This window comes from Salvelinus fontinalis, unplaced genomic scaffold, assembly GCF_029448725.1.
Source record: "Salvelinus fontinalis isolate EN_2023a unplaced genomic scaffold, ASM2944872v1 scaffold_0149, whole genome shotgun sequence".
Taxonomy (NCBI): Eukaryota; Metazoa; Chordata; class Actinopteri; order Salmoniformes; family Salmonidae; genus Salvelinus; species Salvelinus fontinalis.
Genome location: NW_026600358.1, coordinates 279,934 through 306,340, shown reverse-complemented (window position 1 = coordinate 306,340; position 26,407 = coordinate 279,934). Strand labels below are relative to the sequence as shown.

The following is a 26,407-nucleotide window of genomic DNA, read 5'->3' as shown; positions in this document are numbered from 1 at the left end:
CTAGAGACATGGTGTTTCTATATCTGATGTTATACTAGAGACATGGTGTTTCTATATCTGATGTTATACTAGAGACATGGTGTTTCTATATCTGATGTTATACTAGAGACATGGTGTTTCTATATCTGATGTTATACTAGAGACATGGTGTTTCTATATCTGATGTTATACTAGAGACATGGTGTTTCTATAACTATATCTGATGTTATACTAGAGACATGGTGTTTCTATAACTATATCTGATGTTATACTAGAGACATGGTGTTTCTATATCTGATGTTATACTAGAGACATGGTGTTTCTATATCTGATGTTATACTAGAGACATGGTGTTTCTATAACTATATCTGATGTTATACTAGAGACATGGTGTTTCTATATCTGATGTTTTACTAGGGACATGGTGTTTCTATAACTATATCTGATGTTATACTAGAGACATGGTGTTTCTATAACTATATCTGATGTTATACTAGAGACATGGTGTTTCTATATCTGATGTTATACTAGAGACATGGTGTTTCTATAACTATATCTGATGTTATACTAGAGACATGGTGTTTCCATAACTATATCTGATGTTATACTAGAGACATGGTGTTTCTATATCTGATGTTATACTAGGGACATGGTGTTTCTATAACTATATCTGATGTTATACTAGAGACATGGTGTTTCTATAACTATATCTGATGTTATACTAGAGACATGGTGTTTCTATATCTGATGTTATACTAGAGACATGGTGTTTCTATAACTATATCTGATGTTATACTAGAGACATGGTTTTTCTATATCTGATGTTATACTAGGGACATGGTGTTTCTATAACTGATGTTAAACTAGAGACATGGTGTTTCCATAACTATATCTGATGTTATACTAGAGACATGGTGTTTCTATATCTGATGTTATACTAGGGACATGGTGTTTCTATATCTGATGTTATACTAGGGACATGGTGTTTCTATAACTATATCTGATGTTATACTAGAGACATGGTGTTTCTATAACTATATCTGATGTTATACTAGAGACATGGTGTTTCTATAACTATATCTGATGTTATACTAGAGACATGGTGTTTCTATAACTATATCTGATGTTATACTAGAGACATGGTGTTTCTATATCTGATGTTATACTAGAGACATGGTGTTTCCATAACTATATCTGATGTTATAATAGAGACATGGTGTTTCTATATCTGATGTTATACTAGAGACATGGTGTTTCTATAACTATATCTGATGTTATAATAGAGACATGGTGTTTCTATATCTGATGTTATACTAGGGACATGGTGTTTCTATATCTGATGTTATACTAGAGACATGGTGTTTCTATATCTGATGTTATACTAGAGACATGGTGTTTCCATAACTATATCTGATGTTATACTAGAGACATGGTGTTTCTATAACTATATCTGATGTTATACTAGGGACATGGTGTTTCTATATCTGATGTTATACTAGGGACATGGTGTTTCTATATCTGATGTTATACTAGGGACATGGTGTTTCTATATCTGATGTTATACTAGAGACATGGTGTTTCTATATCTGATGTTATACTAGAGACATGGTGTTTCTATATCTGATGTTATACTAGAGACATGGTGTTTCTATATCTGATGTTATACTAGAGACATGGTGTTTCTATAACTATATCTGATGTTATACTAGAGACATGGTGTTTCTATATCTGATGTTATACTAGAGACATGGTGTTTCTATATCTAGGGCTGACGTTGAGAACATGTGAAGAACAGAATCAACAACCTCTGCATAATCAAAACATCTGCTTTGTGAGAAGATGTTAAAGTTCACAGTTAGTCATTGTTATGTAAATGCCAGCTGGAAAGTACCAGTTGCCAGGGCATTGGATTCAAGTTACAGCAGGTCTGCCGGAGTCTTGGCCCAGAGAGACACGTGTGCTGGCCCGCGTAGATAGAAACAGAAAAAGTCTGAGCCTTCTGGGTGAAACACTGGGGTAAATCCTGTATGGACATGCACCATTATAAGTGCATACAGTAGCATGTCTGACAGGCTGACAGGAACTATGAGTTATGACTGAGACACAATATGTTTGTAATTAGCGAGACACAAAACTACACAGTACAGGATACTGTATGGCTTTAGCTCTGGTGTTATTGGTCAGTGACGTCAGGATAAAATGTCACAGGCATGTAATGTTGTCACGGCAATATAACAGTGACCACGTTTACACATTATTCCGGATAGTAGCATAGGTCTTAAATGGGTTAAGATGTTTATATGCTCCTTTGATATCCCATTCACCAGTATCCCTGTACCCACGAGATATCCCATTCACCAGTATCCCTGTACCCACGAGATATCCCATTCACCAGTATCCCTGTACCCACGAGATATCCCATTCACCAGTATCCCTGTACCCACGAGATATCCCATTCACCAGTATCCCTGTACCCACGAGATATCCCATTTCAACAGCATCCCTGTACCCACGAGATATCCCATTTCAACAGCATTCCTGTACCCACGAGATATCCTATTCACCAGTATCCCTGTACCCACGAGATATCCCATTCACCAGTATCCCTGTACCCACGAGATATCCCATTCACCAGTATCCCTGTACCCACGAGATATCCCATTCACCAGCATTCTTGTACCCACGAGATATCCCATTCACCAGTATCCCTGTACCCACGAGATATCTCATTCACCAGTATCCTTGTACCCACGAGATATCCCATTCACCAGTACCCTTGTACCCACGAGATATCCCATTCAACAGCATCCCTGTACCCACGAGATATCCCATTTCAACAGCATCCCTGTACCCACGAGATATTCCATTCAACAGCATCCCTGTACCCATGAATAAACAGAATATTTCTAATTGAAGTTCGTATGTGTTAAATGGAATAGTAACTGAAATCTGGACACTGACTGTAGGTCTATAACCTCTTACACATAGTGTAATATAATATTAACTGTAGGCCTACAGTGGTTGGTCCTTTAAAAGTTGCAGCGTACTGCAGCACAGCTTGCATGGTGCCGCAGAATTCTATGGCACGTTATTTAAGTGTCAACCACTGGTACCATTAATGCTGGTTAGTGCTAGTTTGACCACCAGAGGGCGTCTTTGAGAAGCATTTGATAGCCTTCAATAGCTGCTGTACTAGAGAATTTAAAACCTTTTTTTTTTTGTAAGAACATAGTATATGGGACTGATTTTAATAAATGTTGCTTAATTAATTTTATTAATATTATTGTGTTTCTATTCCAAGAAAAATGAAAAACCCTCTGGGAAATATGGGACTGTAAAACGTGACAGTCGGGAGTAGTCTACAGCACGTGGGAGACCGGGGTTCAATTCCCCAATGGGAAGAAAGGAGTCTTTGAAAATAAGAATTTGTTAAGAATTTATAAGCAGTAGGCTGTCTTTGAAAATAAGAATCCTCCCCTAACCTGGACGACGCTGGGTCAATTGTGCGCTGCTCTATGGGACTTCCGACCACGGCCGGTTGTGATAGAGCCTGGGATCGAACCAGGGTCTGTAGTGACGCTTCTAACACTGAGATGCAGTGCCTTCGACCGCTGCGCCACTCGGGAGCCACGCAGTTAGCGCATCATCTGTGTTTTATCCCCATTTAGTGCACCCAGAGCTAGCACCCAGAGCTAGCACCAATAACTAGCACCAATAGCTAGCACCCAGAGCTAGCACCAATAACTAGCACCAATAGCTAGCACCTAGAGTTAGCACCAATAGCTAGCACCAATACCTAGCACCCAGAGCTAGCACCCAGAGTTAGCACCAATACCTAGCACCCAGAGCTAGCACCCAGAGCTAGCACCCTGAGCTAGCACCAATAACTAGCACCAATAGCTAGCACCCAGAGTTAGCACCAATACCTAGCACCCAGAGTTAGCACCAATAACTAGCACCAATAACTAGCACCAATAGCTAGCACCCAGAGCTAGCACCAATAGCTAGCACCCAGAGCTAGCACCAATAGCTAGCACCCAGAGCTAGCACCAATAGCTAGCATCAATAACTAGCACCAATAGCTAGCACCCAGAGTTAGCACCAATAGCTAGCACCAATACCTAGCACCCAGAGCTAGCACCCAGAGCTAGCACCCTGAGCTAGCACCAATAGCTAGCACCCAGAGCTAGCACCAATAGCTAGCACCAATAGCTAGCACCCAGAGCTAGCACCAATAGCTAGCACCCAGAGCTAGCACCCCCATAGCTAGCAACAATAGCTAGCACCAATAGCTAGCACCAATAGCTAACACCAATAGCTAGCACCAATAGCTAACACCCAGCGCTAGCACCAATAGCTAGCACCCAGAGCTAGCACCCCCATAGCTAGCAACAATAGCTAGCACCAATAGCTAGCACCAATAGCTAACACCATTAGCTAGCACCAATAGCTAACACCATTAGCTAACACCAATAGCTAATACCAAGAGCTAGCACCAATAGCTAACACCAATAGCTAGCACCAATAGCTAGCACCAATAGCTAACACCATCATCATCATAACCACCGGATAGATGTACAGTTTTACTGGTATGGATTGTTGAAGCAGCGCAACAACATCAATGTTTACTGGCGATAAATCCAACAGAACAGAGATGCTATAAGGAAACTCTTGCCTCTTGGGATTAGGATTAGGGTTAGGGTTAGGGTTAGGATTAGGGTTAGGATTAGGGTTAGGGTTAGGATTAGGGTTAGGATTAGGGTTAGGATTAGGGTTAGGGTTAGGATTAGGGTTAGGATTAGGGTTAGGATTAGGATTAGGGTTAGGGTTAGGATTAGGGTTAGGATTAGGGTTAGGATTAGGGTTAGGATTAGCAACTAAACCAGTTCTGCTACAGCAGGAAAATAATCCTGTAGAAACAGGAAATGTAAATTACTGTGCGGATAATAGTATATTTGTGAAAATCAAGTTTGAAATTTCAACGGGTAAATTACAAACTTCAGAAGTCTTTGCTGGGCAGCGGGCATCAAAACCCTCCTGCTATGGGACATGAGTTCCAAAGCCCCTATGCATTAAAACAACCCCGTTGGGGGGTAAAGTAGTTCCAATGACGGGCCTTAAGGATATTATAGCTGGTGGTGGTAGGGAGGTGGATGTAGGGATATTATAGCTGGTGGTGGTAGGGAAGTGGATGTAGGGATATTATAGCTGGTGGTGGTAGAGAGGTGGATGTAGGGATATTATAGCTGGTGGTGGTAGGGAGGTGGATGTAGGGATATTATAGCTGGTGGTGGTAGGGAGGTGGATGTAGGGATATTATAGCTGGTGGTGGTAGGGAAGTGGATGTAGGGATATTATAGCTGGTGGTGGTAGGGAGGTGGATGTAGGGATATTATAGCTGGTGGTGGATGTAGGGATATTATAGCTGGTGGTGGATGTAGGGATATTATAGCTGGTGGTGGTAGGGAAGTGGATGTAGGGATATTATAGCTGGTGGTGGTAGGGAGGTGGATGTAGGGATATTATAGCTGGTGGTGGTAGGGAGGTGGATGTAGGGATATTATAGCTGGTGGTGGTAGGGAGGTGGATGTAGGGATATTATAGCTGGTGGTGGTAGGGAGGTGGATGTAGGGATATTATAGCTGGTGGTGGTAGGGAGGTGGATGTAGGGATATTATAGCTGGTGGTGGTAGGGAGGTGGATGTAGGGATATTATAGCTGGTGGTGGTAGGGAAGTGGATGTAGGGATATTATAGCTGGTGGTGGTAGGGAGGTGGATGTAGGGATATTATAGCTGGTGGTGGTAGGGAAGTGGATGTAGGGATATTATAGCTGGTGGTGGTAGGGAGGTGGATGTAGGGATATTATAGCTGGTGGTGGTAGGGAGGTGGATGTAGGGATATTATAGCTGGTGGTGGTAGGGAAGTGGATGTAGGGATATTATAGCTGGTGGTGGTAGGGAGGTGGATGTAGGGATATTATAGCTGGTGGATGTAGGGATATTTTAGCTGGTGGTGGTAGGGAGGTGGATGTAGGGATATTATAGCTGGTGGTGGTAGGGAGGTGGATGTAGGGATATTATAGCTGGTGGTGGTAGGGAGGTGGATGTAGGGATATTATAGCTGGTGGTGGTAGGGAGGTGGATGTAGGGATATTATAGCTGGTGGAGGTAGGGAGGTGGATGTAGGGATATTATAGCTGGTGGTGGTAGGGAAGTGAATGTAGTGATATTATAGCTGGTGGATGTAGGGATATTTTAGCTGGTGGTGGTAGGGAGGTGGATGTAGGGATATTATAGCTGGTGGTGGTAGGGAGGTGGATGTAGGGATATTATAGCTGGTGGTGGTAGGGAGGTGGATGTAGGGATATTATAGCTGGTGGTGGTAGGGAAGTGGATGTAGGGATATTATAGCTGGTGGTGGTAGGGAGGTGGATGTAGGGATATTATAGCTGGTGGTGGTAGGGAAGTGAATGTAGGGATATTATAGCTGGTGGTGGTAGGGAGGTGGATGTAGGGATATTATAGCTGGTGGTGGTAGGGAAGTGGATGTAGGGATATTATAGCTGGTGGATGTAGGGATATTTTAGCTGGTGGTGGTAGGGAGGTGGATGTAGGGATATTATAGCTGGTGGTGGATGTAGGGATATTATAGCTGGTGGTGGATGTAGGGATATTATAGCTGGTGGTGGATGTAGGGATATTATAGCTGGTGGTGGTAGGGAGGTGGATGTAGGGATATTATAGCTGGTGGTGGTAGGGAGGTGGATGTAGGGATATTATAGCTGGTGGTGGTAGGGAGGTGGATGTAGGGATATTATAGCTGGTGGTGGTAGGGAGGTGGATGTAGGGATATTATAGCTGGTGGTGGTAGGGAGGTGGATGTAGGGATATTATAGCTGGTGGTGGTAGGGAGGTGGATGTAGGGATATTATAGCTGGTGGTGGTAGGGAGGTGGATGTAGGGATATTATAGCTGGTGGTGGTAGGGAGGTGGATGTAGGGATATTATAGCTGGTGGTGGTAGGGAGGTGGATGTAGGGATATTATAGCTGGTGGTGGTAGGGAGGTGGATGTAGGGATATTATAGCTGGTGGTGGTAGGGAGGTGGATGTAGGGATATTATAGCTGGTGGTGGTAGGGAGGTGGATGTAGGGATATTATAGCTGGTGGATGTAGGGATATTTTAGCTGGTGGTGGTAGGGAGGTGGATGTAGGGATATTATAGCTGGTGGTGGTAGGGAGGTGGATGTAGGGATATTATAGCTGGTGGTGGTAGGGAGGTGGATGTAGGGATATTATAGCTGGTGGTGGTAGGGAGGTGGATGTAGGGATATTATAGCTGGTGGTGGTAGAGAGGTGGATGTAGGGATATTATAGCTGGTGGTGGTAGGGAAGTGGATGTAGGGATATTATAGCTGGTGGATGTAGGGATATTATAGCTGGTGGTGGTAGGGAGGTGGATGTAGGGATATTATAGCTGGTGGTGGTAGGGAGGTGGATGTAGGGATATTATAGCTGGTGGTGGTAGGGAGGTGGATGTAGGGATATTATAGCTGGTGGTGGTAGGGAAGTGGATGTAGGGATATTATAGCTGGTGGTGGTAGGGAGGTGGATGTAGGGATATTATAGCTGGTGGTGGTAGGGAGGTGGATGTAGGGATATTATAGCTGGTGGTGGTAGGGAGGTGGATGTAGGGATATTATAGCTGGTGGTGGTAGGGAGGTGGATGTAGGGATATTATAGCTGGTGGTGGTAGGGAGGTGGATGTAGGGATATTATAGCTGGTGGTGGTAGGGAAGTGGATGTAGGGATATTATAGCTGGTGGTGGTAGGGAGGTGGATGTAGGGATATTATAGCTGGTGGTGGTAGGGAGGTGGATGTAGGGATATTATAGCTGGTGGTGGTAGGGAGGTGGATGTAGGGATATTATAGCTGGTGGTGGTAGGGAGGTGGATGTAGGGATATTATAGCTGGTGGTGGTAGGGAGGTGTATGTAGGGATATTATAGCTGGTGGTGGTAGGGAGGTGGATGTAGGGATATTATAGCTGGTGGTGGTAGGGAGGTGGATGTAGGGATATTATAGCTGGTGGTGGTAGGGAGGTGGATGTAGGGATATTATAGCTGGTGGTGGTAGGGAAGTGGATGTAGGGATATTATAGCTGGTGGTGGTAGGGAGGTGGATGTAGGGATATTATAGCTGGTGGTGGTAGGGAGGTGGATGTAGGGATATTATAGCTGGTGGTGGTAGGGAGGTGGATGTAGGGATATTATAGCTGGTGGTGGTAGGGAGGTGGATGTAGGGATATTATAGCTGGTGGTGGTAGGGAGGTGGATGTAGGGATATTATAGCTGGTGGTGGTAGGGAGGTGGATGTAGGGATATTATAGCTGGTGGTGGTAGGGAAGTGGATGTAGGGATATTATAGCTGGTGGTGGTAGGGATATTATAGCTGGTGGATGTAGGGATATTATAGCTGGTGGTGGTAGGGAAGTGGATGTAGGGATATTATAGCTGGTGGTGGTAGGGAAGTGGATGGTTGTCAAACTGCTGCAGAAAAAACAGCAAATGAGAGAACATGGGTAAGTTAACACATAAATATATCCCAAGATTTACACCCCATTGATTTGTTAGAGATGGAAGTGATAATTGCAAGAGTAAACCCATAGGGTAGCCCTTCCTGCAATCAAATGGCCAATTCGCCCTCTAGTGGCCTCATGGGTGGAATGTTATTCAATTTTTTTTCTCGCAATTTCATGATTAATAAACATTACTTCAATAAACCGGCCAAAGAATCTGGTGTTTCTATGTCAAACGGTTTTGTTATATCTCAGTCTTCTGTGATGTATATAAAGTGTAATATTGGAATGAAAACTCAAAATGGAGTACATTTCAACTCTATATCTGACATGGTACAGGTGTCTTCGTTTTCTTAAACCCATAACCATGAAGTGTGAAGTGTATACTTTAGTTTCAAAGTAGATTTGTTTTACGACTACCAAGAAATACTCTGTGTGACCCTGATTTAGCCAACTACAGTCAATTAAACAGCAAGCGTGAGGAATGTGCATTATTGTGCCGTGCTTAAAGGCTATAAGGTCAATAGGTGAATGACAGTCCACACACGGCTAATAGGAAAGAGGAGAAACAAGACGCCATGACGATGATGACGATACGTATGTGTTAATTTCCACCATGATGATGATACGTCTATATTCATTCCCACTATCAGGGTTTAACAAAAAAACTATAACTGTAATCTGCTAAAAGAAATTGTAATCAGATCACAGATACTTGCTGATAAACTAGATGATTATTTCAAGGATTACTGTTAAATTCAAAAAGGATGTTTGCAGATTTTTTTTGTTGTTGACACTTCTCTGTTTTCTCAATGACATTTCAAATCAGCATTGAAAAAAGGCGCAAGTTGAAATTTGTTAAACCTGAGCGAGTCTGACCACAAGTCAGAGACCACTATGATGTCAGAGACCACTGTGATGTCAGAGACCACTGTGATGTCAGAGACCACTATGATGTCAGAGACCACTATGATGTCAGAGACCACTATGATGACACACCAAATGGGTTTGATGGGTCGCGGGAAAAGAGCAGGAACAGGCTTTTGTAGTCTACAGTCCAACCTATGTCTTCCAATGATGCGGCTGCTGTCGGCATCCAAAGATTATCCAACTGGAATAAACGCTGGGAGGTAAGGATGACAGCAGTGGTGTAGTCTACTGCAATACGGATATCACTTATTATTGATATCTACACAGCGCATTGATGTGAATCACACTGCTGCTCTCTTACTAAGCTATTTGCGCCTTACGGATTGTGGTTGTTGTGGATGGCTGTTCACAAATCTAAATGTGTATTTGAACCCAATAATGGTTGAATTCGAGAAGTTTAAGCTGCCTATCAATCATTGTTTTTGAAACCAGTGGACAGCCAGTGAAAAATGCGTTCTTGCAACAGCTCCATAGTGCAGATCCCAGCCTATGGAATAAAAGTGAGGCTTATAAAAATATAACTGTTTGGCGATAATGACCATCGTTATGTTTGGAGGAAAAAGGGGGATGCTTGCAAGCTAAAGAACACCATCCCAACCGTGAAGCACGGGGGTGGCAGCATCATGTTGTGGGGGTGCTTTGCTGCAGGAGGGACTGGTGCACTTCACAAAATAGATGGCATCATGAGGATGGAAAACGATGTGGATATATTGAAGCAACATCTCAAGACATCAGTCAGGAAGTTAAAGCTTGGTCGCAAATGGGTCTTCCAAATGGACAATGACCCCAAGCATACTTCCAAAGTCGTGGCAAAATGGCTTAAGAACAACAAAGTCAAGTTATTGGAGTGGCCATCACAAAGCCCTGACCTCAATCCTATAGAAAATTTGTGGACAGAACCGAAAAAGCTTGTGCGAGCAAGGAGGCCTACAAAACTGACTCAGTTACACCAGCTCTGTCAGGAGGAATGGGACAAAATTCGCCCAACTTATTGTGGGAAGCTTGTGGAAGGCTACCCGAAACGTTTGACCAAAGTTGAACAATTTAAAGGCAATGCTATCACATACTAATTGAGTGTATGTAAACTTCTGACCCACTGGGAGAATTTGATAAAAAAAATAAAAGCTGAAATAAATCATTCTCTCTGCTATTATTCTGACATTTCACATTCTTAAACTAAAGTGGTGATCCTAACTGACCTAAGACAGGGAATTTTTTACGAGGATTAAATGTCAAGAATTGTGAAGAACTGAGTTTAAATGTATTTGGCTAAGGTGTATGTAAACTTCTGACTTTTTTTTTGCTGTTCGTTCTTTGTTATAGAGCCAAAAAGATTGGAGAAATGGTTTACGTCTCCATTTTTGGATAGATAATTCTTTGTGTTGCTGTATTTTTAGTGTTTTCCAATTTTCCCAGAAGTGGTTAAAGTCTATGGAATGTTCAATTACATTGAGCAGATTTCTGACGTGCTGTTCGTTCTTTTTCCGTAGTGTATTTTTCTCTCTCTGTCTCTGTCTCTGTCTCTCTCTCTCTCTCTCTCTCTCTCTCTCTCTCTCTCTCTCTCTCTCTCTCTCTCTCTCTCTCTCTCTGTCTCTGTCTCTGTCTCTGTCTCTGTCTCTGTCTCTGTCTCTGTCTCTGTCTCTGTCTCTCTCTGTCTCTGTCTGGTTACTGTATGTTTGTGTTCAGGTGTTTGGCTCCAAATTATCTTTGCCCTGCCCTCCAATACCTCTGTGTTGTCAGAGAGCATGGTGTGTCTGTGTATATACATATACAGTACCAGTCAAAAGTTTGGACACACCTAGTCATTCAAGGCTTTTTCTTTATTTAAGTTTTTTTTCTAGATTTTAGACAAACAAATCAAAACATATTTTAGATTCTTCAAAGTAGCCACCCTTTGCCTTGATGACAGCTTTGCACACTCTTGGTATTCTCTCAACCAGCTTCATGAGGTAGTCACCTGGAATGCATTTCAATTAACAGGTGTGTCTTGTTAAAAGTTAATTTGTGCAATTTCTTTCCTTCTTAATGCGTTTGAGCCAATCAGTTGTGTTGTGACAAGGCAGGGGTGGTATACAGAAGATAGCCCTACTTGGAAAAAGACCAAGTCCATATTACAGCAGCTCAAATAAGCTCAGAGACACGACAGTCCATCATTACTTTAAGACGTGAAGGTCAATCATTGCGGAACATTCCAAGAACAGTCGCAAAAACCATCAAGCGCTATGATGAAACTGGCTCTCATGAGGACCGCCACAGGAAAGGAAGACCCAGAGTTACCTCTGCTGCAGAGGATAAGTTCATTAGAGTTAACTGCACAGGGATGCAGCTTAAACCCCACCCTCTCAACATATATTTCAACGAATTGGCGAGGGCGCTAGAAAAAGTCTGCAGCACCCGGCCTCACCCTACTAGAATCTGAAGTCAAATGTCTACGGTTTGCTGATGATCTGGGGCTTCTATCCCCAACCAAGGAGGGCCTAGATCTTCTGCACAGATTGCAGCCCAAATAAATGCTTCACATAGTTCAAGTAACAGACACATCTAGACATCAACTGTTCAGAGGAGACTGTGTGAATCAGGCCTTCATGGTCGACACCAATAAGAAGAAGAGACTTGCTTGGGCAAGAAACACGAGCAATGGACATTAGAACGGTGGAAATCTGCCCTTTGGTCTGATGAGTCCAAATTTGACATTTTTGGTTCCAACTGCCGTGTCTTTGTGAGACGCAGGGTTGGTGAACGGATGATCTCCACATGTGTGGTTCCCACCGTGAAGCATGGAGGAGGCGGTGTGATAGTGTGGGGATGCTTTGCTGGTGACGCTGTCTATGATTTATTTAGAATTCAAGGCACACTTAACCAGCATGGCTACCACAGCTTTCTGCGGCGATACACCATCCCATCTGGTTTGCGCTTAGTGGGACTATCATTTGTCTTTCAACAGGACAATGACTCAACACACCTCCAGGTTGTGTAAGGGCTATTTGACCAAGGAAAGTGATGGAGTGCTGCATCAGATGACCTAGCCACCACAATCACCTGACCTCAACCCAATTGAGATGGTTTGGGATGAGTTGGACCACAGAGTGGAAAAGGAAAAGCAGCCAACAAGTGCTCAGCATATGTGGGAACTCCTTCAAGACCGTTGGAAAAGCATTCCAGGTGAAGCTGGTTGAGAGAATGCCAAGAGTGTGCAAAGCTGTCATCAAGGCAAAGAGTGGCTACTTTGAAGAATCTACATGATTCCATATGTGTTATTTCATAGTTTTGATGTCTTCACTATTATTCTATAATGTATAAAATAGTAAAAATAAAGAAAAAACATTGAATGAGTAGGTGTGTCCAAACTTTTTGACTGGTACTGTATATATGTGTGTGTGTATGCATAAAAGCTGTGAACGAAGCTGTGAACGATCTGAGAGATAAGGCAAAAAGGTCCGTCTATGCCATCAAAAGGAACATAAAATTAGACATACCAATTAGGATCTGGCTAAATATACTTGAATCAGTTATAGAACCCATTGCCCTTTATGGATGTGAGGTCTGGGGTCCGCTCACTGTGTACAACGTAAAACACAAAATAATAAATGCAGAGCAGAATTAGGCGCAGATCAGAGTAGAACATTATAGAAACTCAGAGAAAGAGCATTATAGAGACTCAGACAGAGAACATTATAGAGACTCAGGCAGAGATTATTATAGAGACTCAGAGAGCATTATAGAGACTCAGAGAGAGAGAGCATTATAGAGACTCAGGCAGAGAACATTATAGAGACTCAGACAGAGATTATTATAGAGACTCAGAGAGCATTATAGAGACTCAGAGAGAGAGAGCATAATAGAGACTCAGAGAGAGAGAGCATTATAGAGACTCAGAGAGAGAGAGAGAGCATTATAGAGACTCAGAGAGAGAGTATTATAGCAACTCAGAGAGAGAGCATTATAGAGACTCAGAGAGAGAGCATTATAGAGACTCCGAGAGAGAGAGCATTATAGAGACTCAGAGAAAGAGAGCATTATAGAGACTCAGAGAGAGAGCATTATAGAGACTCAGAGAGAGAGCATTATAGAGACTCAGAGAGAGAGCATTATAGAGACTCAGAGAGAGAGCATTATAGAGACTCAGAGAGAGAGCATTATAGAGACTCAGAGAGAGAGCATTATAGAGACTCAGAGAGAGAGCATTATAGAAACTCAGAGAGTAAGCATTATAGAGACTCAGAGAGAGAGAGCATTATAGAGACTCAGAGAGAGTGAGCATTATAGAGACTCAGAGAGAGAGCATTATAGAGACTCAGAGAGAGAGCATTATAGAGACTCAGAGAGAGAGCATTATAGAGACTCCGAGAGAGAGAGCATTATAGAAACTCAGAGAGTAAGCATTATAGAGACTCAGAGAGAGAGAGCATTATAGAGACTCAGAGAGAGAGCATTATAGAGACTCCGAGAGAGAGAGCATTATAGAAACTCAGAGAGTAAGCATTATAGAGACTCAGAGAGAGAGAGCATTATAGAGACTCAGAGAGAGAGCATTATAGAGACTCAGAGAGAGAGAGCATTATAGAGACTCAGAGAGAGAGAGAGCATTATAGAGACTCAGAGAGAGAGCATTACAGAGACCTGAAGTTGGTAGAAAGCTTCAGTTGATGGGTGTCTACTCTACTGTACATAACATACCATTAAAACATAGATCTCCCTTTCACTGGTTGAATAACATGCTTTGTGTTTTGAATAATTTCGACCGTGAATCAGAAGTGAGACATAGGCACTAAGGTAAAGGAGACACGGTGAAGATACTAAGTACCATGACACTGCAGCAGTGAGACCCACTCTGACTACAGAAGAACCCCACATCTGAAGCACACAATGCGCCTGCTCAAGTAAGAGAATTTAGTCACTAAGTAAAACGAGACATGATGAGGAGAGGAGGAGAAGTTTGGGGATAATTGCAAAAAGCAATCTGTATTCTCTGCAGGAGATCCTTCTTAAATCGTCTAGCGCTGTCTGAAACTGTCTGTTCTAACCTTCAACCTTGTTTCAATCAAATCAACTGGAGTCACAACTCTGCTTTCTGCATGCTAATCCACAAACACACATAGGCATGCACATGGCCATCCACACATCACACATACTCCACACCTACCAACTCCATAGCCGCACCAGCATCAACTGGAGGATGAAATAGAAATGGATCTCTGGAGCATCTCTCTACCCCTCTACCACTCTCTTTCTCTCTCTACCCCTCTACCACTCTCTTTCTCTCTCTACCCCTCTACCACTCTCTTTCTCTCTCTCTACCCCTCTACCACTCTCTTTCCCTCTCTACCCCTCTACCACTCTCTTTCTCTTTCTACCCCTCTACCACTCTCTTTCTCTCTCTACCTCTGAGTTATCGGAGCTAACATGATGCAGCCCAGACTCCCAGGCTAGCAGTGAGTTAGTGGAGCTAACATGATGCAGCCCAGACTCCCAGGCTAGCAGTGAGTTAGTGGAGCTAACATGATGCAGCCCAGACTCCCAGGCTAGCAGTGAGTTAGTGGAGCTAACATGATGCAGCCCAGACTCCCAGGCTAGCAGTGAGTTAGTGGAGCTAACATGATGCAGCCCAGACTCCCAGGCTAGCAGTGAGTTAGTGGAGCTAACATGATGCAGCCCAGACTCCCAGGCTAGCAGTGAGTTAGTGGAGCTAACATGATGCAGTCCAGACTCCCAGGCTAGCAGTGAGTTAGTGGAGCTAACATGATGCAGTCCAGACTCCCAGGCTAGCAGTGAGTTAGCGGAGCTAACATGATGCAGCCCAGACTCCCAGGCTAGCAGTGAGTTAGTGGAGCTAACATGATGCAGCCCAGACTCCCAGGCTAGCAGTGAGTTAGTGGAGCTAACATGATGCAGTCCAGACTCCCAGGCTAGCAGTGAGTTAGCGGAGCTAACATGATGCAGCCCAGACTCCCAGGCTAGCAGTGAGTTAGTGGAGCTAACATGATGCAGCCCAGACTCCCAGGCTAGCAGTGAGTTAGCGGAGCTAACATGATGCAGCCCAGACTCCCAGGCTAGCAGTGAGTTAGCGGAGCTAACATGATGCAGCCCAGACTCCCAGGCTAGCAGTGAGTTAGTGGAGCTAACATGATGCAGCCCAGACTCCCAGGCTAGCAGTGAGTTAGTGGAGCTAACATGATGCAGCCCAGACTCCCAGGCTAGCAGTGAGTTAGTGGAGCTAACATGATGCAGCCCAGACTCCCAGGCTAGCAGTGAGTTAGTGGAGCTAACATGATGCAGCCCAGACTCCCAGGCTAGCAGTGAGTTAGTGGAGCTAACATGATGCAGCCCAGACTCCCAGGCTAGCAGTGAGTTAGTGGAGCTAACATGATGCAGCCCAGACTCCCAGGCTAGCAGTGAGTTAGTGGAGCTAACATGATGCAGCCCAGACTCCCAGGCTAGCAGTGAGTTAGTGGAGCTAACATGATGCAGCCCAGACTCCCAGGCTAGCAGTGAGTTAGTGGAGCTAACATGATGCAGCCCAGACTCCCAGGCTAGCAGTGAGTTAGTGGAGCTAACATGATGCAGCCCAGACTCCCAGGCTAGCAGTGAGTTAGTGGAGCTAACATGATGCAGCCCAGACTCCCAGGCTAGCAGTGAGTTAGTGGAGCTAACATGATGCAGCCCAGACTCCCAGGCTAGCAGTGAGTTAGTGGAGCTAACATGATGCAGTCCAGACTCCCAGGCTAGCAGTGAGTTAGTGGAGCTAACATGATGCAGCCCAGACTCCCAGGCTAGCAGTGAGTTAGTGGAGCTAACATGATGCAGCCCAGACTCCCAGGCTAGCAGTGAGTTAGTGGAGCTAACATGATGCAGCCCAGACTCCCAGGCTAGCAGTGAGTTAGCGGAGCTAACATGATGCAGCCCAGACTCCCAGGCTAGCAGTGAGTTAGTGGAGCTAACATGATGCAGCCCAGACTCCCAGGCTAGCAGTGAGTTAGCGGAGCTAACATGATGCAGCCCAGACTCCCAGGCTAGCAGTGAGTTAGTGGAGCTAACATGATGCAGCCCAGACTCCCAGGCTAGCAGTGAGTTAGCGGAGCTAACATGATGCAGCCCAGACTCCCAGGCTAGCAGTGAGTTAGTGGAGCTAACATGATGCAGCCCAGACTCCCAGGCTAGCAGTGAGTTAGTGGAGCTAACATGATGCAGCCCAGACTCCCAGTGCAGGCTAGCAGTGAGTTAGTGGAGCTAACATGACGCAGCACAGACTCCCAGGCTAGCAGTGAGTTAGTGGAGCTAACATGATGCAGCCCAGACTCCCAGGCTAGCAGTGAGTTAGTGGAGCTAACATGATGCAGCCCAGACTCCCAGGCTAGCAGTGAGTTAGTGGAGCTAACATGATGCAGCCCAGACTCCCAGGCTAGCAGTGAGTTAGTGGAGCTAACATGATGCAGCCCAGACTCCCAGGCTAGCAGTGAGTTAGTGGAGCTAACATGATGCAGCCCAGACTCCCAGGCTAGCAGTGAGTTAGTGGAGCTAACATGATGCAGCCCAGACTCCCAGGCTAGCAGTGAGTTAGTGGAGCTAACATGATGCAGCCCAGACTCCCAGGCTAGCAGTGAGTTAGTGGAGCTAACATGATGCAGCCCAGACTCCCAGGCTAGCAGTGAGTTAGTGGAGCTAACATGATGCAGCCCAGACTCCCAGGCTAGCAGTGAGTTAGTGGAGCTAACATGATGCAGCCCAGACTCCCAGGCTAGCAGTGAGTTAGCGGAGCTAACATGATGCAGCCCAGACTCCCAGGCTAGCAGTGAGTTAGTGGAGCTAACATGATGCAGCCCAGACTCCCAGGCTAGCAGTGAGTTAGTGGAGCTAACATGATGCAGCCCAGACTCCCAGGCTAGCAGTGAGTTAGTGGAGCTAACATGATGCAGCCCAGACTCCCAGGCTAGCAGTGAGTTAGTGGAGCTAACATGATGCAGCCCAGACTCCCAGGCTAGCAGTGAGTTAGTGGAGCTAACATGATGCAGCCCAGACTCACAGGCTAGCAGTGAGTTAGTGGAGCTAACATGATGCAGCCCAGACTCACAGGCTAGCAGTGAGTTAGTGGAGCTAACATGATGCAGCCCAGACTCCCAGGCTAGCAGTGAGTTAGTGGAGCTAACATGATGCAGCCCAGACTCCCAGGCTAGCAGTGAGTTAGCGGAGCTAACATGATGCAGCCCAGACTCCCAGGCTAGCAGTGAGTTAGTGGAGCTAACATGATGCAGCCCAGACTCCCAGGCTAGCAGTGAGTTAGTGGAGCTAACATGATGCAGCCCAGACTCCCAGGCTAGCAGTGAGTTAGTGGAGCTAACATGATGCAGCCCAGACTCCCAGGCTAGCAGTGAGTTAGTGGAGCTAACATGATGCAGCCCAGACTCCCAGGCTAGCAGTGAGTTAGTGGAGCTAACATGATGCAGCACAGACTCCCAGGCTAGCAGTGAGTTAGTGGAGCTAACATGATGCAGCCCAGACTCCCAGGCTAGCAGTGAGTTAGTGGAGCTAACATGATGCAGCCCAGACTCCCAGGCTAGCAGTGAGTTAGCGGAGCTAACATGATGCAGCCCAGACTCCCAGGCTAGCAGTGAGTTAGTGGAGCTAACATGATGCAGCCCAGACTCCCAGGCTAGCAGTGAGTTAGTGGAGCTAACATGATGCAGCCCAGACTCCCAGGCTAGCAGTGAGTTAGTGGAGCTAACATGACGCAGGCGTTCGTCGGTGGACGTCACCTGCTTTCTAGCCATCGCCGCTCCATTTTTCCATTTGTTTTGTCTTGTTCCCTGCACACCTGGTTTTCATTCCCTAATCACACTGCATGTATTTATTACTCTGTTCCCCTCCATGTCTTTGCGTGATATTGTTTTTGTTACGCGCTTCGTGTGTACGCGCCAGGCTGGGTTTTCCCCCGTTAGTCCGTGGCTATTCACGATGGATGTTTATATTGTTCAACATTTGCTCTATTTTTGTGACTGTTTCGCGCATTACACTTTTACCTTTGGCTGGAGGTTTTGACGCAGTGGCGTCTGTCGGTTTTATTTCCCTCTGACTTAATAATGTGTGCGCCTGTTCACAACTCTCTGCTCTCCTGCACCTGACTTCTCCACCAGTAGCGCATACGCTGACACATTCCTGCTGTCTGGATTGAAACGCTGTGTTGAGTTGACTGGTTACCAAACACATTCCTGCCGTCTGGATTGAAACGGTGTGTTGAGTTGGCTGGTTACCAAACACATTCCTGCTGTCTGGATTGAAACGGTGTGTTGAGTTGGCTGGTTACCAAACACATTCCTGCTGTCTGGAATGAAACGGTGTGTTGAGTTGGCTGGTTACCAAACACATCCCTGCTGTCTGGAATGAAACGGTGTGTTGAGTTGGCTGGTTACCAAACACATTCCTGCTGTCTGGAATGAAACGGTGTGTTGAGTTGGCTGGTTACCAAACACATCCCTGCTGTCTGGAATGAAACGGTGTGTTGAGTTGGCTGGTTACCAGTCTGGATTGAAACTGTGTGTTGAGTTGGCTGGTTACCAAACACATTCCTGCTGTCTGGTCAGAACATTCACATTGAGTTGATTAGGGGGGATTTGCTTGAATTTGGTTAAAAGGCAGTGAATTGGCTCATACTTTGAGAACTTGCTACCAAGCTCCTGTGTGTATAAGACACACACTGTGTTTTCTCTTAGATATTATTCTGAAGACACGTGTAACCACGTTAAATCAGCCTAATCAGCCTGTTGGTAACAGTCATACACTCTGTGTTATTCTGGAATGTATCAGGCATGTCATGTACACTGGAATTGTTTGAGTGTCAATTATTTCGTGACTAATAAATTCTATTAGTTTAATTGAGTAAATGCATTCCTCGTTTTACAGAGTAATTATTTGACTGACTCTTGTCCTGTAATATAGTAGGTCTATTGATTGTTGTTAATTCCACTATATACATAGCACATGCTTGGGTACCGAGCTTGACATCCCTGAGCTGCTTGCCTCAATAAATTAATCCTAAAACGTTGGGTCGCCAGGATTAGCTATTTGTAACTAGCCTCTTTAATAATTGCATAACAGTGCAAGATAGAGACATGTTCATTATAGTCATACTGAGAGGTGATGTAATGAATTTCTTTCTTGCTAGATCCTCCAGAGACACACAGGGCCTGTTGCATTTATTCATGAAATCATGGAGTCAGATTGAGAAATGTAGTTTACAATTGGCTCATTTATCCCCCTCCTCTCCCCTGTAACTATTCCCCAGGTCGTTGCTGCAAATGAGAACGTGTTCTCAGTCAACTTACCTGGTAAAATAACGGTAAAATAAAAATAAAAAATAAAAATTATTATTCAACATCATTTCTACATAATAATGGATGGATTATTTCCACCAAACTACAGTAGTCAAACCTGACCTAATCTAACCAAACCTGACCCAATCTAACTCAACCTGAACTAACCTAAACCAACCTGACCTAATCTAACCAAACCTGACCCAATCTAACTCAACCTGAACTAACCTAAACCAACCTGACCTAATCTAACCAAACCTGACCCAATCTAACTCAACCTGAACTAACCTAAACCAACCTGACCTAATCTAACCAAACCTGACCCAATCTAACTCAACCTGAACTAACCTAAACCAACCTGACCTAATCTAACCAAACCTGACCTAATCTAACCCAACCTGACCTAACCAACCAAACCTGACCTAATCTAACCTAACCTGACCTAACCAACTCAACCTGACCTAATCTAACCCAACCTATCCTAACCCAACCTAACCTGACCTAATCTAACCAAACCTGACCTAATCTAACCCAACCTGACCTAACCAACTCAACCTGACCTAATCTAACCCAACCTAACCTAACCCAACCTAACCCAACCTGATCTAACCAAACCTGACCCAATTCAACCTGACCTAACCTAACCTAACCTAACCCAACCTAACCTAACCCAACCTAACCCAACCTGATCTAACCAAACCTGACCAAAACTAACCCAATTCAACCTGACCTAACCTAACCCAACCCAACCCAACCTAACCTAACCTAACCTAACCTAACCTAACCTAATCTAATCTAATCTAACCCAACCTGACCTAAACCAACCTAACCAAACCAAACCAAACCTGACCTAATCTTACCCAACCTAACCTAACCTAGCCTAACCTAATCCAACCCAAACCAACCTGCCCTAATCTAACCTAATCTAACCTAACCCAACCCAATCTAACCCAACCTGACCTGACCTAACCAAACCCAATCTAACCCAACCTAATCCAATTTAACCTAACCTAACCCAACCCAATTTAACCTAACCTAACCTAACCCAACCCAATCCAACCCAACCTGACCTGACCTAACCAAACCCAATCTAACCCAACCTAACCTAACCCAACCCAACCTAACCCAATTTAACCTAACCTAACCCAACCCAACCAAACCCAATTTAACCCAATCTAACCCAACCTAACCTAACCTAGCCTAACCTAATCCAACCCAAACCAACCTGCCCTAATCTAACCTAATCTAACCTAACCCAACCCAATCTAACCCAACCTGACCTGACCTAACCCAACCCAATTTAACCCAACCTAACCCAACCAAACCCAATCTAACCCAATCTAACCTAACCAAACCCAACCCAACCTTGAGCTAAATCTAAATGTAATGGAGGTGAAAAGGCCTGTTCTCTCATTCACCAGCGTGTGTGTGTGTGTATGTGTGTGTGTGTGTGTGTGTGTGTGTGTGTGTGTGTGTGTGTGTGTGTGTGTGTGTGTGTGTGTGTGTGTGTGTGTGTGTGTGTGTGTGAGTGAGTGAGTGAGTGAGTGAGTGAGTGAGTGAGTGAGTGAGTGAGTGAGTGAGTGAGTGAGTGAGTGAGTGAGTGAGTGAGTGAGTGAGTGAGAGAAAAGGAACAGGGCCAAATAGAAGCAGCTGCGATCTGTGATGCAATGTTTACATGTGTAGATTGATTTGAAAGAGAAGATGGATATAGAGGGTTCTAGAACATCGACTTTTAGAATGTATCACATTAGCATTACAATGCTAAGGAAGGATATGTCGATAGTGTACAATCATCTCTAAGAGTGAGTCCCAAATCCCACCCTAATTCCTATACAGAGCCCCATGGGCCCCTGGTCTAAAGTAGTGCACTATAAAGGGAACAAGTTGCCATTTGGAACACAGCCTAATGTTGTGTCAGTGGGAAGTACTGAGGCTGTTCTGGTAACGATGGCTGTAAGCCATTTAGTATTCATGTTCAATCAGGTGACTCCTGCCAGTAATGAGTTCAATTGAAGGTAAGGAAGTCTGGCATGGGGTTGTGTAATCGCGTTCGCGCTGTGGAGCCAATCAGAATTAGTAATTTGTACTGGCTAAATAGCTGCGTAATGAACAAAGCTGAGAAAAAAAGTGCACTGTTAAAAATAAAAAATAAAAATAAAATGGCAGAGACAAAGCTGATCCTGAGGTAGAGAACTCTATAGCTATCTCTTCTCTCCTACTAGTTCATAATGCTGCGATTATATTCAGCCATCTTCTTGTTTTGTTCTGGACTACTTTTACACACCTGTGACAACAACATGACTGCAGGACAGGTGCAAACCCCCCCCCCCCCCCCCCCCCCATAGTTCAATTCAGCACCACAGACAGCGTCAGCTGACACGACTTTCCCAACCCCTTGCTTACATACCATACTTTCGTTGCTGTCATTTCAGCACCACGGACAGCGTCAACTGACACGACAACAGAATTGCAACCCATACATATTGCTTCAGCACTGTGGACAGGAGGTAAGTGACACAGCTGTCATTTCAGCACCAATGGACAGCACCAAACTGCACGGCCATGCATTCTACACCATTGACAGGAGGTAAGTGACACAGCTGTCATTTCAGCAACGTGGACAGCGCCAAGTGCTATTTATGGCCGTCCATTCAGCGCTACCTGTCTGCCTCCTTACAGCTGGCATTTCCCTAGACAGCTCCTAACCAGCGTTGGCGATTATGACAGGAGTGGGCACTCCTAACACTTTCTTTCAAGGGGCAGTAGTCTAGGAAACACGGAGAAAAAAAAACACTTGACTTGAAGCATGCATTTAAGACACTGATATTAAAAAAGTAGGAATATTTTCTGGGTGATTTAAATAACTTGCTTGTAACAGATGACATTCATATTCTGACTATCTCTGAAACTCTACTCAGATAACACCTTTGATGATACAGTGGTAGCAATACATGGTTATAACATCTACCGAAATGCCAGAGGTGGAGGTGTTGCTGTTTATATTTAGAACCACATTCCTGTAAAGATTAGAGAGGATCTCATGTTAAATACTGTTGAAGTAATATGGCTACAGGTGCATCTGCCTCACCTAAAGCCCATTTTGGTGGGAAACTGCTTTAGATCACCAAGTGCTAACAGTCAGTATCTGGATAATATGTGTGACATGCTTGATAATGTATGTGATATCAACAGAGAAGTATATTTTCTGGGTGATTTAAATATTGACTGGCTTTCAGGGATTTTTTTTTTTAATCCCTGTGGATTGATGAGGAATTGAGAAATTGTATGGCTGAGAGGGATGAGGCAAAAGGAATGGCAAATAAGTCTGGCTGCACAACCGATTGGCAAAACGTACTGCAAATTGAGAAATCGTGACTAAACTGAATAAAAAGAAGACGTAACTACACTATGAAACAAAAATCAATGACATAAAGAATGATGAAAGCGCCTTCAATGAAATGTTGGGCAAAAAGGCGAACTCAGCTCGATTCATTCATTGAATCAGATGGCTCATTCATTACAAAACCCTCTGATATGGCCAACTACTTTAATGATTTCGGCAAACTTAGGCATGACATGCCAGCAACAAACACTGACGCTATTTTTTATTAGATTTCTTTATCTAACTAGGTAAGTCAGTTAAGAAATACATCTTATTTACAACGACGGCCTACCCAGGACAAACCCTCCGCCCTATGGGACTACCGATCACGGGCCGGTTGCGATACAGCCCGGGATCGAACCGGGGTCTGCAGTGACGCCTCTTGCTCTGCGATGCAGTGTCTTAGACCGTTGTTCCACTCAGGATCCCTAAAATTAACGTATTATTGACACTACACATCTAAGTATATCTGATCAAATGATGAACTACAAGTGTTGTAATTTTGAATTATGTAAAGTGAGTGTGGAAGAGGTGAAAAAAATTATTGTTGTCTATCAACAATGACAAGCCACCTGGGTCTGACAACTTGGATGGAAAATTACTGAGGATAATAGCGGACTATATTGCCACTCCTGTTCGCCATATCTTCAATTTAAGCCTTATAGAAAGTGTGTTCCCTCAGGCCTGGAGGGGAGCTAAAGTCATTCCGCTACCTAAGAATAGTAAATTCCCCTTTACTGTCTCAAATAGCTGACCAATCAGCCTGTTACCAACCCTTAGTATACTTCTGGGAAGAAATTGGTTTGACCAGATACAATGCTATTTTACAGTAAACTAATAGACAACAGACTTTCAGCACACTTTTGCAGCAGCTAATGGGGATCCCTAATAAAACTCAAATAAGAAACATGACAATATATGTATTAAATCTTGATCACTTAACCTGGCCAGATAAGAAGTAATACATCATACTCCGTTCATTTGTAGTCCTACAGTTAACCTAAAAGGCTATACACCAACCATGCAGGGGGGGGGGGGGGGGGGGGTTTAGGCCTACTTCCAAGACATTACTCAAAACAAGCTGCCTAGGTCCTAGTGGCAGTCATCACTTACCCGAGGCCCCCTGCATCCAGCCGCAGATCTTATAGACGGTGGTGGTGGAGAACAGGAAGAAGAGAGTGAAGGAAGCGATGCAAGCCATCACCAACATCATCGACATCCCGACGAAGAACGACGCGGCCTTGAACGCGGTGGATGGGATCTGCGCGAACTCTGTGAAGGTCCCTGTGCAGTCGAGCTCTCTCTGGATTCCGTCGCCGGTGCAGAAGTGGAAAAGGCCGAAGTAGCCCGCCCGAGGGGTGTCCACGCCGTCTCCGATCCAATAGGGCTGGCTGAAGATCACCACGTTCAAGATGGCGAACAGGATGGTGAAGATGGCCCACAGGAGTCCGATGGCACGGGAGTTACGGACGTAGTTATGCTGGTATAGTTTAATGTCATCCGACGACATGGATGGGAGCATCGACGTGGCCGATCCGGGTATCATTGTAGCACAGTTTGTGTTGTATCCCAGTCCGGGTATTATGAAGTAGCCTAGATATGCTTATTAAATTAGGTAGTCAAGCAACGGGGAGGGGAGGGGGGGGGGGGGGGACGACTGACTAATTAATTAGTTGAGAAATGCAGGAGTCAGTAGTTATTTCTGCTGTAAAAAGCACCCAACAGTAGGCCTAGCCTAGATTGAATGAATCACATCAAAGGCAACATCTGGACAGCAACTCATGACGTCGCATCCCGAGGCTGGTGCATAAACCGGAGTGTCAAAACGTTTATCTGCAAGCTCGCTCCTATGTTATAACTCTGAGAACTTGGCGACTCCTGAACTAGTGTACGTGAGAAATAATTCCCTCCCACCTCTCTCGTAGGCTACGAATGCCCGTCTGTCAGACACATCGCTCGTGGCACGTGTCACTTGCGTATGTCCCCGGAATACCTCCTTGAAAAAGACAGCAAATATCAGATTGTCATTCGGATATTACACATGACATTTCACCAATTATCAAATTTAAATCGATTTTTTTTTGGCTTACAGAACAGCAGCGGCAATAGGCTATGCCTCCAATTTCCTAAGCAATGTAGACGACAGCGACAGAATCAACCCGGAGCAAACGAAACACAATGTCTATGATGCCTTCCCTCCCGTAAACCCAAATCACAATCCTGCGAGATAATTCACAGCATCTAGCCCGGGATAAATTACACACAGCCCTGTCCCGGTACTTTGTTACTGAGAATATTTTCACGAGCTACGGCAGCATCAGTAGCCTCTCTCAGTGATGCTGAAAGAAAGGAGAGGAGAAGAGGAGGAGTGAAAAGAGGAGAGACACGATTCAATAACCGCACCAGATGAAGCGACGATGTTCAGTTCTCTCAACCTATAACAACATTGCATCTGTCTGCCCCATGAGGTGTTTAAATATAGCCTGTTACATTCGATCCAAGCAATATATTTCAAAGAGACGACTAGCCCTACATCCGTGACTACCTATCCAACCACTGCTGCATCAATCCCAACCTCGCGTTCTGGCTTTGGTACCGTTTGTAGGGTTACGGACAGATCCGGACGACAAGACAAGCCCACATCCTCGCAATCACATGATCTGCGCTTGACAGTTTGCGCGTCGAAATGGAGGCTGTACAATAATCGCAAAAACAATTTTCAAATGCTCACGCGGCTCGGTCAGGGCGAAAATGGCCTCTCAGATTCAGTGGTCCCGTTAGTGCACGCCTCGCGCCTCTCCCGGTCACTCGGTCTTCCTATGACTGAGTTAAAGATGGTAGACTACCTGTCGTGCAGGACTGAACGCCTCACAGGAGGATGTCAGATAAGATGAAGAAGGACATTCCAGTATGCTGGTGCACGAGGAAACAGGCACCTTCCCACATACCAGTTTACCAGAATGAAACAGACATCATTGTCCATTATTACTGGAGCTACTTATTCACCTGTGTGGCCATATTGTGTTTAGATGACTGCAACTTTAATCTTCAAAAATAAAGTACCTTCAAATGTAACAAACATACCTACATTGCATCATGTATGAACACAACAGAGACAATACTCTATCGTTTGTGCAGTAGCCCACACAAACCCATATTGGGTTTGCACATAGTGATGTGGTAACATATAGATTTGGGTCAGTGATTGTCACTGTAAAATCTTTCGGGGGGGGG

The 26,407-nt window shown here is 44.7% G+C and overlaps 1 protein-coding gene across 6 annotated transcripts in view; it reads right to left on the bottom strand.

Moving 5' to 3' along the window:
• The window catches only part of LOC129843505 (LHFPL tetraspan subfamily member 3 protein-like), a 63,847-nt gene extending 37,723 nt beyond the window's left edge, over positions 1–26,124 (bottom strand). For 3 of the 6 annotated variants that reach the window (XR_008757864.1, XM_055912258.1, XM_055912260.1), the window contains exon 1: positions 24,287–26,124. Coding sequence is in view for 5 of the 6 variants with exons in the window: in XM_055912258.1 (XP_055768233.1) it covers positions 24,287–24,719 (433 nt within the window). In the remaining variant the exon portion in view is untranslated. The remainder of the gene's footprint in view (positions 1–24,286) is intronic. The other 3 variants (XM_055912259.1, XM_055912262.1, XM_055912261.1) reach the window with 3 other exon arrangements.
• Positions 26,125–26,407: the final 283 nt, after the last annotated feature.